The following is a 13,281-nucleotide window of genomic DNA, read 5'->3' as shown; positions in this document are numbered from 1 at the left end:
ACAAATGAAACCATTAACTAGAAATTCATGACATAAAACTTCATCTACTTAAAAAAACATCTCTAATCCACGTCTAGTGTAAAATTCCAGTAAAATGGTACTTACACACTTGGGTTTAATGCTTCTGTCATAAATCGGGCCACCAAGGAGTAATAATCAAGTCCAGCATACAACTGGTTGAAAAATCTTGGATGGTCTGTAAATTTAAACAGAGTATTCATCTACACAGCAATAAAAAAGAAAAAAAAAACTATCCATACAGCAATAATATAAGTAGATCTTTCAGGCAATAAAGTAGCTAGACACAAAAGAGTACATACTGCTTGATTCCACTTATATGACATTTAATATCAAGCAAAGCTGACGTATAGAGATAGAGGCTAGGATTCTGGGTACTTTGGGGAAGGAGATATTGGTTAGGAAGGGGCTTGAGGAGCCTCTGGGAGTGCTGAGAATAGTCTCTATCTTATCTTCCATACAGGTATGTACAGATTCATCGATCTGAGCCCTTAAGAGTTGTCCATTTTACTGAATGTAAATTATACCTCAATTTTTTTTTTTTTTTAAAAAGAAGCATTCGAAACCTAACCATGCACAAAGGAAACAAATTTAAAAAACCCATCACATAGCTCTTTCTACAGAACAATAATATGTTTCTAAGTAAAACTTGAACAATCTTTTAAGAACTTTGGTTTACCTGCTCCTTTCTTTTAACAACCCTGACCCCCACCAAAACTCTTAAGAAATGGGTACATGTATCAAAGCCTGCTACATTTATCCTCTGAAAATATCGATATTAACTTTCTTAAATTTAAATGCATTTCACTCACCAACAGGGTTCACTTTAGACTACTGACAGTGTGTGGCCTTTTTATTTTTCAGATTGGACCATTTTTCATAATGCAACTGGCGTTATGCAGATGGAGTAAGATTTGATTCATCGTCCAGCTTACATAAACTTTCTGGTTCAACTTTTTGCAAAGACAAGTCTCCTTTAAGACTCAAACAACTTCAGTTCCAACTTCCTATTTTTCTTCCTCCTATAAAAAGTCTCATAAAGGTTCTTGGCTTTACACAGTGTGAATATTCACACCAAACACCAGGCTAACTGGCTTGACATTCTCAATCATAGGCAGCTCAGCATGACCAAGAACAAAGATGCAGGAGGTCTATTTCTAACTCTGAATATTTAGGAACCATTTCAGTTAGTGACTTCTCTTTACAACTTACAGCATTGGGTTTTAGTTTTAGGGTTTTTTTTTGTTTTGTTTTCCTCTTATAACCAGGGGTTCAATGAAAAAAGTCTCAAAAGAAAATGTCTTTTAAAATAAAACATGGAAAACTTCCTCTAATATGGCTAAAGAAACCAGACATTGCTACAACTGATTTTAATCAGATTGTTTTAGTTCTATGTTAATTTACAGTTGATTTCCTTGGGAACACTATGGAAAATATCCAATAAACTGAAAAATCTACTGTATTAAATGTCATTTTCCATTTCTGACATGCACACAATAATAAGATATGTATCTCCGCTTTTGAAATGCTAAGTGGGTTTTTGATACACAAGACTTTCCCAAGGGAATATAAACTCATTATTTTTAGCCAGGATTTTATTATGTACCTTCCACTAAATTTAGTTCAGTGTCAGAATTCACAAAGAATAATGCCTGTGCTATCTTAAGCACTAGATTACCTTTATATCACACTGAGAAATGCATATTTTGGAACGTTATTCTCCTACTTTTGGAACTTGTTCACTGAGTATACAGGAGTATATAGGATATTAACAATCAGTTGGAATAGTACTTAAAACAAGACTGATATCATGTTACTGCATTTATAAAGATCACACTGGTTAAAGCATTACTTCAAAACTATCATAGCAAAACCTTACTGTATATAGTCTTCATTTTTCTTACACCTTCCTAAAGTTTTGTGTTTTTTTTTTGTTTGTTTGTTTTTTGTATTTTGATCATGCTAGATGTCATAAAATAATTTGGTAATTACCAACTGTCAAGAGTTAATAAGTATCTTCCAAATAAATCTATTCTTATTGATATTAAAGATATAATCTTGAACTTTTGTTTTGGTTTTGGTTTTTGGTTTTTGTGTATATTCTAGGACATCGAGATTTAAAATCTCTTACAAATTATGTAATCAAAATATTATTTGACAGTTTGGACCAACATAAGAAATAAGTAGCAATTATAATATATGGTCTTGATTATAAATGGAGAATGGGGATTGCCAAGGAGCAGATAACATATGTGACCATTACCACCAACAATGTTTCTATCAATTTAATTTTGGGTTTTACAACAAATCTGAACTAACGATTAAATGGACAATTTACAAAATATCAGAACCGCTATTTTTTGATCCAGGTTTTTCATCCCATAAACACTGTCATACTCGGCTTTCCCATGAGGTAAGAAAATATCAGAGCTTGACAGAGGTACAGATCAAGGAAATAAAATTCTTACTAGTTTTGACACTGTAACGTATGACATCCTGGCAGAGCTCCAACAGCCTGTGGTGTGGCTCTCCTCTGTCTCTCATCTCCAAATCAAGAAGCTGTTTCAGTTGTTCAGGAGGCCGCCATTCACAAACCTGGAGATTAAACAATGGCACCTTCAACTGAGCACCCATGAAAGAATGTCAGAAGCATGAACCCTACTCTTAAGAAGCTTCCAGACAAGTGGGAGAGACAGAGATTGGGAGGTGCATAGTTCAGCATGAATAGAGCTGTAGTAGAAGTCACTGGAACAAATGAGGGGTCCATCTTAGAATGGAAGGTCAAAGATGTCCTAGAGGAACTGATATCAGAGCTGTTATATAAAATAAGAGTAGAGTGAGCCAAGCGAAGATTAGGGGATGGAGTAATGCAAGGGGCAGTCTAGGTGGAAATAACGGAACTAACAAAGGCTGAAATACACACAAAGGAGTTCATGACACATGGGAAGAATGAAGGCGTTGGTATGGCTGGATCATGGAGTTTGAAGAGGGGAGAGGCTGGAACATCAACTAACTAACTGCCAACTAGTCTCTCTGCTTGTACCCAGGCCCCACACAGTCTACTCTCAACCTAACACAAAGTAGTCCTCTTCAACCTAAGCCATGGCCATTCCTCCATTCAAATATTCCTGGTGGGTCCCCATATCCTTCAAAGTAAAAGCCAAAGTCCTTACAATGGCCTAAAATGATCCTATGTAGTCTGCTTTCCCAGCTGTGTTTCCTTTTTAGTCTCCTCTAGCACTCCTTTCCTCCTGGCTGACTCTGCCCTGCCACCCTGGCCTCCTTGCTGTTTCTGAAACACACCGCACATGCTCCCATCTTAAGGTCTTTGCCCTGGCTCTGCCCTCTTCTTCCAAATAGTCTCATAGCTAACTGTCCTTACTTCTTTCAAAGTGCTACCCAAATGTCACTTTATGTCAGCAATCCTGATTCCCTTATTTAAAATCACAAGCTACACATTACCCCGTCTCTACCAATCTCCCACTAACCTTTTCTACTCTTCATTTTCCATAGCACTTATCACCTTCCAACATTGCTTATGTCCTATATCATTTCCATGAGAGCAGAGACATCAGTCTATTTGCTCACTGGTCCCAAGTGACTAACACAGAGCCTGACACATAAGGGGATGCTCAATAAAGACGTGATGAATTAATGAATAAATAAAGGAATGAATGAATGAAGAAATAAACAAGACACTCATATCATGACGGGCTTTAGGTGGCAAGTTACAGAGTTTGAACTTGGCACAAAGGAAGCCACTGGAATGTTTTGGACAGGGTAATGATATGATCATATTTGTGTTTTGGACAATAGCTTTAATTGCCATATGGAGATTCCAGGTAAAATTAGAAATAAGAGGTTATGGCACTTGGAAATGGATTGCATAGTGAGGAGGAGGGTGAGGGGTGACTGAGGACAATCCCAAGGTCTCTAACTTGCTGGCGTACATGGGTCATCGGTGGTGACGGCACAAGCGTCTGGTGGTGGGTGGGGCGGGGATGATGAGTTTTGAGAATATTTAGTCTAAGGCTTCTCAGGGCATCCAAAAGGGGTGTAGCAGTTGGTCTGAAGCTCTTGTGAAAGATCAGAAAGAGAGCTTCAGGCATATATTACGATAATCCAACATGGTTGACATGGCTCAGACAGAACCTACAGCTAAGAGGAAAAGGGAGCACGCACGTGAGGTTGAGGACATGTCAGAGAGGCACGGAGAATCCTGGAAGAGTTTAGTGCTATTAGCACAAAGCAAAAAGAGTGTTCTAAGAAGGAGGAGATAATCATCACTGGTGAGAAGCCAAATGAGATAAAGATTGAGACGTGCTCATGGGCTTCATCAGCAAGGAGATGTTCTTGGCAAGAGCAGTTTGGCTTAGAGGTGGGAACGGGGGCCAGATTGCCATGAAGTGAGAATGTAGGAGGTGAGGAAATAGAAGGAGGGAGTGAGTGTAGACAGTCTTTAAAAAGTTGGTCTATGGAGGGGAGGAGAGAGACAGAGGAGTATTTGGGAAGTGAGACTAGGAGGTGGGGTGTTGGGGGAAAGCAGGAGGAAACACCAAGTTGTCTAAGAGGTATGAAATTAAACTCTGATGTTAGAACTACAATAGGCAGAGGAAAATTAAAAGTGACTGAAACAATGAAAAGGAAAAACTCTTGATACACACAACAACATGGATGAATCGCATACATTTTGCTGAGGGAAAATAACAAAACACAAAAGGCTACCTGTGATATGAGTCTATCTATCTGACATTCTGGAAAAGATGAAAATACAAGGACAAAAAACAGATCAATTGCTGCCAGGGTCTAGAGGTGAGGAGAGGATTTGACAACAGAGGACCACAGCAAAATTTGGGGGGTGATGGAACCATTCTATATCTCGAGTGTGGTGATGGTTACATGACTTTTCAAAACTCATAGACCGTCACACCAAAAGGACTAAATTTTACTAAATGTAAGTTACAATTTAACTAAAAAAAAAAAGGCGGCTGAGAAGGCATGTCGACCCGAGAGGGCAGTAGAAACAATCACGTCACCAACTGTGGGGGTGTATCTGCAGGTCACCTTCTAATGGTGCGCTGTTGGTTCTCTGACAAGTAAGCTAAGTGAGTGGCATAAAAATGTCACCCCCTCGGTGATACTCAACATAGCTTTCAATCCAACTTCACAAAAGCCTGCACATCTACTGTACTGTGATCAACTTGTGGTTCCTTAACTGAAAACTTAGCATCATAAGCCTCCCCTTCTCATCTAATCTCCCACTGGTTCCCTATACGAACACTTTTTTCTAGGCAAAAAGATCCAAGCCTTACTATGTTAAATACATCTTGCCCTTTTGCAACTCTCTTTCCATTATTTACCTCCCTAATTTCTTTACCACACATGGGCTCACTTCTCTGCACATCAAAATCTTACTTAACTCCACATCAAAGCTTGAAGTGCCCGTTCCTCTGTGAAGTTCCCAAAGCCAGCCAATCACAGAGCATTTATCACGTTCTTACTGGGACCCCCTGTTCTCTTCTCCCATGAACACTTATCCTTCCAATTCGATTATAAATTCAGTTCAGAGCTGAGCCTTTATCTTATTTTCCTTTACATCCCCCAGGGCCAAATATAATGTCTTCCCCAGAGCTAACATTCAGTTAATATTTAATGCCTGAATAAAGGCCAATTAAAAAAAAAATCTTAACCAGAAAAGCAGTGTGCTCCAAAGTAAAGCAGGTACAAAATATTTCACCAGTACAGAAAAGACCAGAAAACATGCAATTATAAATATATAATCAGGAAATATCATGAGTGATTTTTGCCTTGAACATAACTATTCAAACTTCACTGGCCATTTCAATCTATGTTTCTATTAATTTTCCCAAATGCATGTGATCAAGAATTCAGAATTACCACGTCATATTCAAAATGTTTTTTAAAGTGACATTTATCTCTGACTAATAGAATTGGAATAAGAGTCTCCCCTATACATCCGCTTGCTGATAATCCAATTCCAAAATGAAAGGCGATCAATGTGAAAGGGAAATTTAGAGATTTTAAGTGACATATAGAGTAGTAGTTAAAAGCACAGACTGAAGTCAGACTGCCTGAATTTTCCTGCCAGCTCTGATACTTACTAGTAGGTGATCTTGGGCAAACTATTTGTCTTCTTTTTTACCTCGTCTCTAAAATGGAGTTAATAAATATTAGGTTGGTACAAAAGCAACTGCGGTTTAAGAGGTTAAAAATAATTGCAAAACTGCAATTACTTTGGCACCAACCTAACAGTACCTGCTCCTTCGGAGTTTTTAAGGATTAAATGCACAAATATATATGGAGGAGTCCTTAGAACAATACCTGGCACGTTGTAAGTACTCTTAAGAGTAGACATTATTAGTAGTAGTTCCCATATCATTTTGAATCAGATTTGAGCCAGAATTTGAAACTGATAACCAATAATTGGTACCCATCAGAAGTCCGACTTAACCCAAGATTTCTAACCTAAGTTCAGACAAGCTCCTGGTAAGAACCCTCAGATAAATTTTAAACCTTTTCACGCCCTTTTCTACTTTCTGCTTGGTTTTTATTAGCTCCATAAAGAATGGGTACCAAAAAAATGGAGAGCAAAGTGTGTTTTAGAGAGTGTGTAAATCAGATCATCATGTGTATAGTCTATATTATTATTTAGAGCAGAAAGCTTCATCCCTCTGCTTAATGGCCTTGTCTGCATAAGTTCTGGAGTCCCAGCCAATCTCCCAACAAGTGATGGCTGGCAAGTTAGGAGTCAATGCTTCCAGGAAAATAGATGTGGGGTGGGGGTCAGGGGGTAGGTGCAAACACTAGTATGTGGTTAGCCTCTTGAAACAAAGGTATACAGGAAATGAAACTGTGTGCTCCCCATTTCTCTTACATCTAATCATCCAGATTTGAAAAAAAATACACACACACACACACACACACACACACACACACACACGCACATCTTTCCTGTTCCTGGGATTTCTTATAGGTTTGTTATGAGGTTGTAATTTTTTTTTTGTTCGTTTGTTTTGTTTTGTTTTTTTACCTTCTCATTGATATCCGTAGCCTTCAAAACCACTTCTTCCATTATTAGCCTACAGGCCTCTTCAACAAATTTTTCTCCTGCTTTTGCATCTGTTGTGGGACCGTTCAGTATGACCCCATTCACGAGAACAGCACTCTTCCTACTGAGAACCATGTCTTGTTGACTCACATCTCCTGGAAGCACACAAACAAATTGTGTCTGAGAGAGAATCTAATTAGATCACACAGTAAAACACAGGGTCAAAACTGGATCACCATCTCAAATTCAAATGGCATTCTTTCTTTTAATGCATTTACAGAATTGAAGCTGACAGTTTCTTATGGTGCTCAATAGCATGATAGAATTAGGGAAAAAAACTTGTATTTTCCATTCCCACAGCATCTTGTTTAGCATGAGGGCGTGTGGTAGAGCTCAAGGGAGTGTGAAATATAAATTCAACCCATTTTATTCACTCTTGCAAACACCTTTCAAACAAATGTGCAAGGTCTTTGTAAACACAAGCCCATATGTATTACATGAACAGACACTCTCTTGTAATTTTTTAAGTATTGCTATATATTTCCTTTTAATAAGTCATTCCTGAAGAGGAAAAAACAATAGCAACATGTCATTTCTCTTTCCTTTAACATTTAAGCCTATGTTTAAATGGCCCTCTATATTACAGACATTGTTTTTTCCTAAGAGCTCCTCCTTAAATCTACTCAGCCATCTCCTATGGAAAGGAGGATAAAAGAAAGTGACCAGCATGGTGGTTTGTGTAAACCCATATTTAATGTCTTTAAACTTTTCAAACTTACAGTTCAGGCACAGGTGGAAGGATGGAAAAGAACATTTTTTAGGACTGCATAACTGCTGGTCAGTGGCTAGAGGTTCAAAGTCAGCATGAAAGTGTATTATCTGAGAATAAAGGTTATTGCCTACCCCAAACAGCTCTTCACAAAAGTAATTTTGGCAACTTAATCCAGATATTGAACCAATATCTGCTACAGGCTTTGATTCGATTGTATTTTCTTTTTCTAATCAATATCTCTCTGTTCCTTAGAATGTTCATGTTCACTTAGTTGTTAAGATTTACAGAAACAAGTTTTTAAAGTATTTTTCAGCACCACACCTAGCACGGTGCCTTACTTATACTTTGTAAAACAACCTTAAATATGCTGATGGCTCATACATATATCAAATATTGTTATACTTACTGAGGGCTCTAACAGTATCAACATGTATTGTGCTGTTGAGTCCATCTTCTTCTCAAAGTTAAATGTTTTGATAAAATTATGTGGTTTATAAACCCTTTAATTCTATTTCTGGCAAACTCAAATGATGTCGACAAAGGCAGATGAAAATGTCACAGGAAGATTCCTCAACTTGGGAAAGACGGAATCTGCAGCAAAGGATCAATCTTTTATCCTCACACTGAAGGGTAAACCATCCAGAGCGCCAGTGCTGAATTTTAGTTCCATCCTTCACTTTCACTTATCTTTCTCTTGAAAGGGTATGTTTCACATGGTTTGGGGCCAAACAGTGAGGCCCTGGAATTGTGCTTTTAGATGGAAATGCTCTACACATAAAGGGACTTTCCTCCACCCAATTTTTAGGTCCTAAAAATAAATTGGGAAAGAGGGCAATTATTCAGGGAACCCTGGTTATGTCAGGAGGCAGTGCTATTATTAAGCACACAGGAAAAGTTAGGTTTTTTAAATCTCATTAGTAGGATTTCAGGTTTTTATTGCCCAGGGAATAGAAGCCACTCTTTAGCCCTTTCCCATCAGAGTCTCTCTCCCTTCATATTCTCTCTCTCTCTCTCTCTCTCTCTCTCTCTCTCTCTCTCTCACACACACACACACACACACACACTAAAAAATGTCAAACACCCACTTGCAACCAGAATAGCAGTGGAATTAAAATTAAAACCATCTCTGTCTTCACAGCAATCAATTAAAGAAATGCCCATAATTCATACAATTACCTAGAACAAAATAGTATAAAAAATTGAGTGTAGATCACGACTCTTTTCTTGATAGATGTACATTTTATTTCTTTTCTTGATAGATATGTGTTATTTCTATTCCAGAAGTGATAATGTGCCTCTTCTTCCCATGCATTCGCTGAAATTGGGCAAGACCCTCTGCAGATTGAACAGTAGGTCAAGCTGTGACCTGGGGTTGCACACCCAGGACTTCCAATCTAACTGCTAGAGTTTATGGTGATTAATAATGAAGTCTTTCTTTTTTAAAAATTAAAGTTTATTGGGGTGACAATTGTTAGACTAATAAAGTCTTTCAATTGGAGGACTCTTTCATGAAGAATGTATCCAGAATCTGACTGCTTTGTATCACACTGTCCTTTACAACCATCTGATGCTTAGTCCAAACCACCATTAAATGCATAGGTTAGTGCAGTGGCCTCCCAACTAACCCGCAGCCCCCACTCCTACCCTACATGCCATATAATCTATTCTCAACATAGTGGCTCCCGTGTTCCTGGGAAAAGATAAGTCAGATCACAGGAGGACTATTCTGCTCAAACTATCCAGTGGCTACTTATCTCACTAAACCAAAAGTCCCAGTCCTTGTAATGACCTCTAAGGCCCTACATGAGGTCTTTTCCCTATTATCTCTTGGATCTCAAGTCTCATCCTTTATTAAGATCCCGCAAGTTCACCAAAGTGCATCCAGTTTGGCCTCTTCACTCTTCTTTGACTCTTTCCTTGTACATCAGCTTCTCAGCAATGTCTTCCTTGACAACCCTATTTAAAACTGCGACCATCTCTCTCCCCCACCTTCTTTCTCTGCTTAATTTGGCAGAAGAGCAGTGATCACCATGTGACATCCAATATGCATTTATTCCTTTATTCATTTAAACATCTGTCTCTCCAACAGAGGTTAAGCTCTATGAGAGCATGAACTTGTGTCTATTGGTTTCACTTCTGTTTCTGCAGCACCTGAAGGTGCCTGGCTATTTGTAGGAGTTTGATAAATATCTGTTGGCTATTAAATCAAAGAAGCCAACCAGCCCGTGATAATATCCCCCTCCTCTGAGATGCCATCGCAGGTTGCCAGACCTAACTGAGCAGGAGACACCTGAGGCTAGGGAGGGGGCAGACTCAGAACACAATTCATGGGCTATAGAAGAGGGATGGAAAGAAGAACCTGTGGAAAATGGTCCAGTAAGCGAAACTGAGTCCACGTTCTCTGGATTATCAAAGGAAACCGGAGGTGAGAGGCACTGACTTTCCTCTCCTCTTCATTCATTTTGCTGCCGCCAGTCTCTTTCAATGAGATCTCTTTCTCTATTTTGCAGTTAGTTATTTGACTTCTGAAAATCAGTCCATCACCAAGTCTCACTCCAAATGTGAAAGTCAGTCAACCCCTAAACACTCTGACATCTGAATCTATTCCAATTCCTCAACTCTGCATCTTCTAACACTCTACATAAACACAACTTTTGTTTTGTGCAAAGAACTGTACAGCCCTCCCTCACTTCATAAACAATAAAGTCAGCTTCAAATATCATTTCCAGTATCTAGAGGTGGCCTCTTCCTTTGACATAGGTTTAAATAAATTAATACATATAAAGATTTCAAATAGCACCTGGTAGATAATGGGCACTCAATAAATGTTATTAATATTAATATTAGCTAACTCAATCGATATTAGCTAATAGTAGTAGAAAATCAATAATTTTATTAAATACCTAAATGCGTAAGAATAAAGTGCCATTTACACAAGACAGAAAGCTGTGATGGTAAGCTATGCCACTAGAAAGGAAGGTCTCCCCGGAGTTGTCAAATGACCAAGGTAATGAACTCTAGACCAGTGGCTGATGAGTGATCCCCTGTGGAGGAGTGGGGAGAGGTGGCCACAAGTAGGTGATTGCGCCTGTGAAGAGAGTAGAACTTCCTGCCTCCATGTTCAGGACACAAGACCATAGTCAGGCCATTTAGCCCACACTGGGGGGCAGCTGCTCTGACCCCTTACCTTGTCACTTTTCACCTGCACTGTGGTTACTGTGTAGAGGTGTTATTTCTTGCACCAGATCATAAACTTATACAGGGACAGCATCCATGTCTCATTTTTCCGGACATCCCAGAAAACAGTTCAGCAGTTGGTATTAGTAGGCAGGCACTCAACAACTCTCTGGGGACTGACTGCCTGACTAGATAGTTCTCTTGGAAGTTATCTTATCTAACCCTTTCATACAATTCAAAACCCCCTGCAAACCTGATGGCCTAGACCTCAGGAGAGCTAATTTCTAGTCTTACTCGATCACTCCCCAAGTCTCCGATCCTGGCATGATATGACCTTCCTGTGCCTCAGTTTTCTCATCTATAAAATAGGAAACAATCTAAGGAAAGACCTGGGCTGGCTGCCAGAAAACACCTGGGAAGACTGACTAAGATTGAGATTCCTGGGTAGCTATCCAAAAGATTTTGTTCCAAGCTGGGCCCCAGAATCTCAAATTTTAGCAAGCACTGTAACTTACACTAATAGGATGGAAAAATACCACCATGCAGGTGGATTTAGGAATCACCGTTCTGGGTGACCTCTAAGATCATGTTAACGTGTTTTGAATATAAACAAACACATTCTGGATTAAGGTTTAGGGTTACAGCAGAAATTGAGGTATCAGGGAAGACTTCTGAAATAGAAGACATCTTTTCTTTGAATATCTGCAGTAATAAATAATGACAATAATTTTAAAACGTCATCACTTCCTAAAGCAGCAATTCCACTGACAGAGCTGTCAAGCATCTCCTTACACTGACTGCAGATGTGCATTTCCTGTCATATCTATAGGCTTTTACATTAAAGGAGTGGAGAAAGCAAGTCTAATTTCTCTTCCACAGGACTCTAATCCAAATATATGAACACGTCTATGAACTCTCACCTAAATTCTTTTTTTTTTTCCCCAGTTAAAACTGCTCTGATTTCTTCCATGGTTTCTGATGCCCATGGTCACTAGTCTGGATCAGTTTATTTCTAGCTTATAAAATAAGGCATAGTATAGAGCTCCAGGTGTGGTCTCACCAGCTCTAAATATAGTGAGTCTGTATTTCCCATGCTCTGGTCACCATAGCCCATCATTAAGGCTACCATTAGCACCCTGGTTGATTCCAAAGCTTAGCTTTGGAACCGGGCAGATCCTGGCCCAAATTCTAACTGCTACTGTGACCTTTCCCAAGTTACTTAACTTCCACATGATCCAGATTTCTTATCTGGCACATGGGAAAGATAGCCATACTTATGGCACTGAGTGTTTGGGAGGGTTGAATATGGCAATACATTGCAAGCTGCGGAGTAAAGTGCCAGGAACAGAGTAAGAACACAGTAAGTTGTAACTACTGGGTTTCCCTGAAAATAAGACCTAGCTGGACCATCAGCTTTAATGCATCTTTTGGAGCAAACATTAATATAAGACCCAGTCTTACTTTAATATAAGACTGGGTATAATATAACATAACATAACATAATATAAAATAAAATAAAATACCGGGTCTTATATTAATTTTTGCTCCAAAAGACGCATTAGAGCTGATGGTCCAGCTAGGTCTTATTTTCAGGGAAACATGGTATTAAAGTGACTCAGTCTATGTGAACTCTCTTTTGGTGCCTACATTACACTGTTGGCTCAGGTAAATGGTTGAATCAATAGACTTAAGTCTTTGTGATAAAGTCTGCCAGTAAGAGCCAAATTTCCCATCCAAGACTCTTATTGTTAAGAGCAAATTAGCGATAAGAACATAACGCTCGCTTCCAAAGAATAGAAATGAAGACAATGGACCGAAAGTGAATCCAGGCATCTGGTTGGGAGGCCAAGAGACCCTTCAGAAAACTTGTGCCAAAGATGCTGGGGACCCAGGTTAAGCCCGAGGGTCAGAACCTGGAGAGTCAGTAGGCCAGTTCAAGATAGACTTGAGAAGAAAAGCACGGGGAAAGAGGATTGTCTTCATTACCAAATTAATGAGGACCCAATATACGCCAAGCAACCAGCTTGATGCCTGGGGATACAGAAATAAACAACACAGGGCCTCCGTTTTCAAGTTGCTGAAAGTCTAGAAAGAGAATATTTACGAATCCAGGGGGAAGAAAAATAGAGCTGAAAAAAGTTGCAGAGACATCCCTCTGTTCTGCAGTTTTCTAAGTTAAGTGTCTCTTCTAAGCTCAAAAAAGTAGCTACTATTGCCAGAGTCACATATTATTTGCATCCCTTTT

At 39.1% G+C, this 13,281-nt stretch overlaps 1 protein-coding gene across 1 annotated transcript in view; it reads right to left on the bottom strand.

The window, feature by feature from the left end:
* Positions 1-13,281, bottom strand: part of GADL1 (glutamate decarboxylase like 1) — a 157,763-nt gene that overhangs the window by 125,011 nt on the left and 19,471 nt on the right. The window contains exons 2-4 of the mRNA XM_019745229.2: positions 7,070-7,242; positions 2,487-2,613; positions 106-196 (exon numbers count right to left, since the gene is read on the bottom strand). Of these exons, the coding sequence (XP_019600788.2) occupies positions 106-196; positions 2,487-2,613; positions 7,070-7,242 (391 nt within the window). The remainder of the gene's footprint in view (positions 1-105; positions 197-2,486; positions 2,614-7,069; positions 7,243-13,281) is intronic.

This window comes from Rhinolophus sinicus, linkage group LG10 (genome assembly GCF_036562045.2).
Source record: "Rhinolophus sinicus isolate RSC01 linkage group LG10, ASM3656204v1, whole genome shotgun sequence".
Taxonomy (NCBI): domain Eukaryota; kingdom Metazoa; phylum Chordata; class Mammalia; order Chiroptera; family Rhinolophidae; genus Rhinolophus; species Rhinolophus sinicus.
Note: the sequence above shows the minus strand (reverse complement) of the source record. Positions and strands in the feature narration are given on the sequence as shown.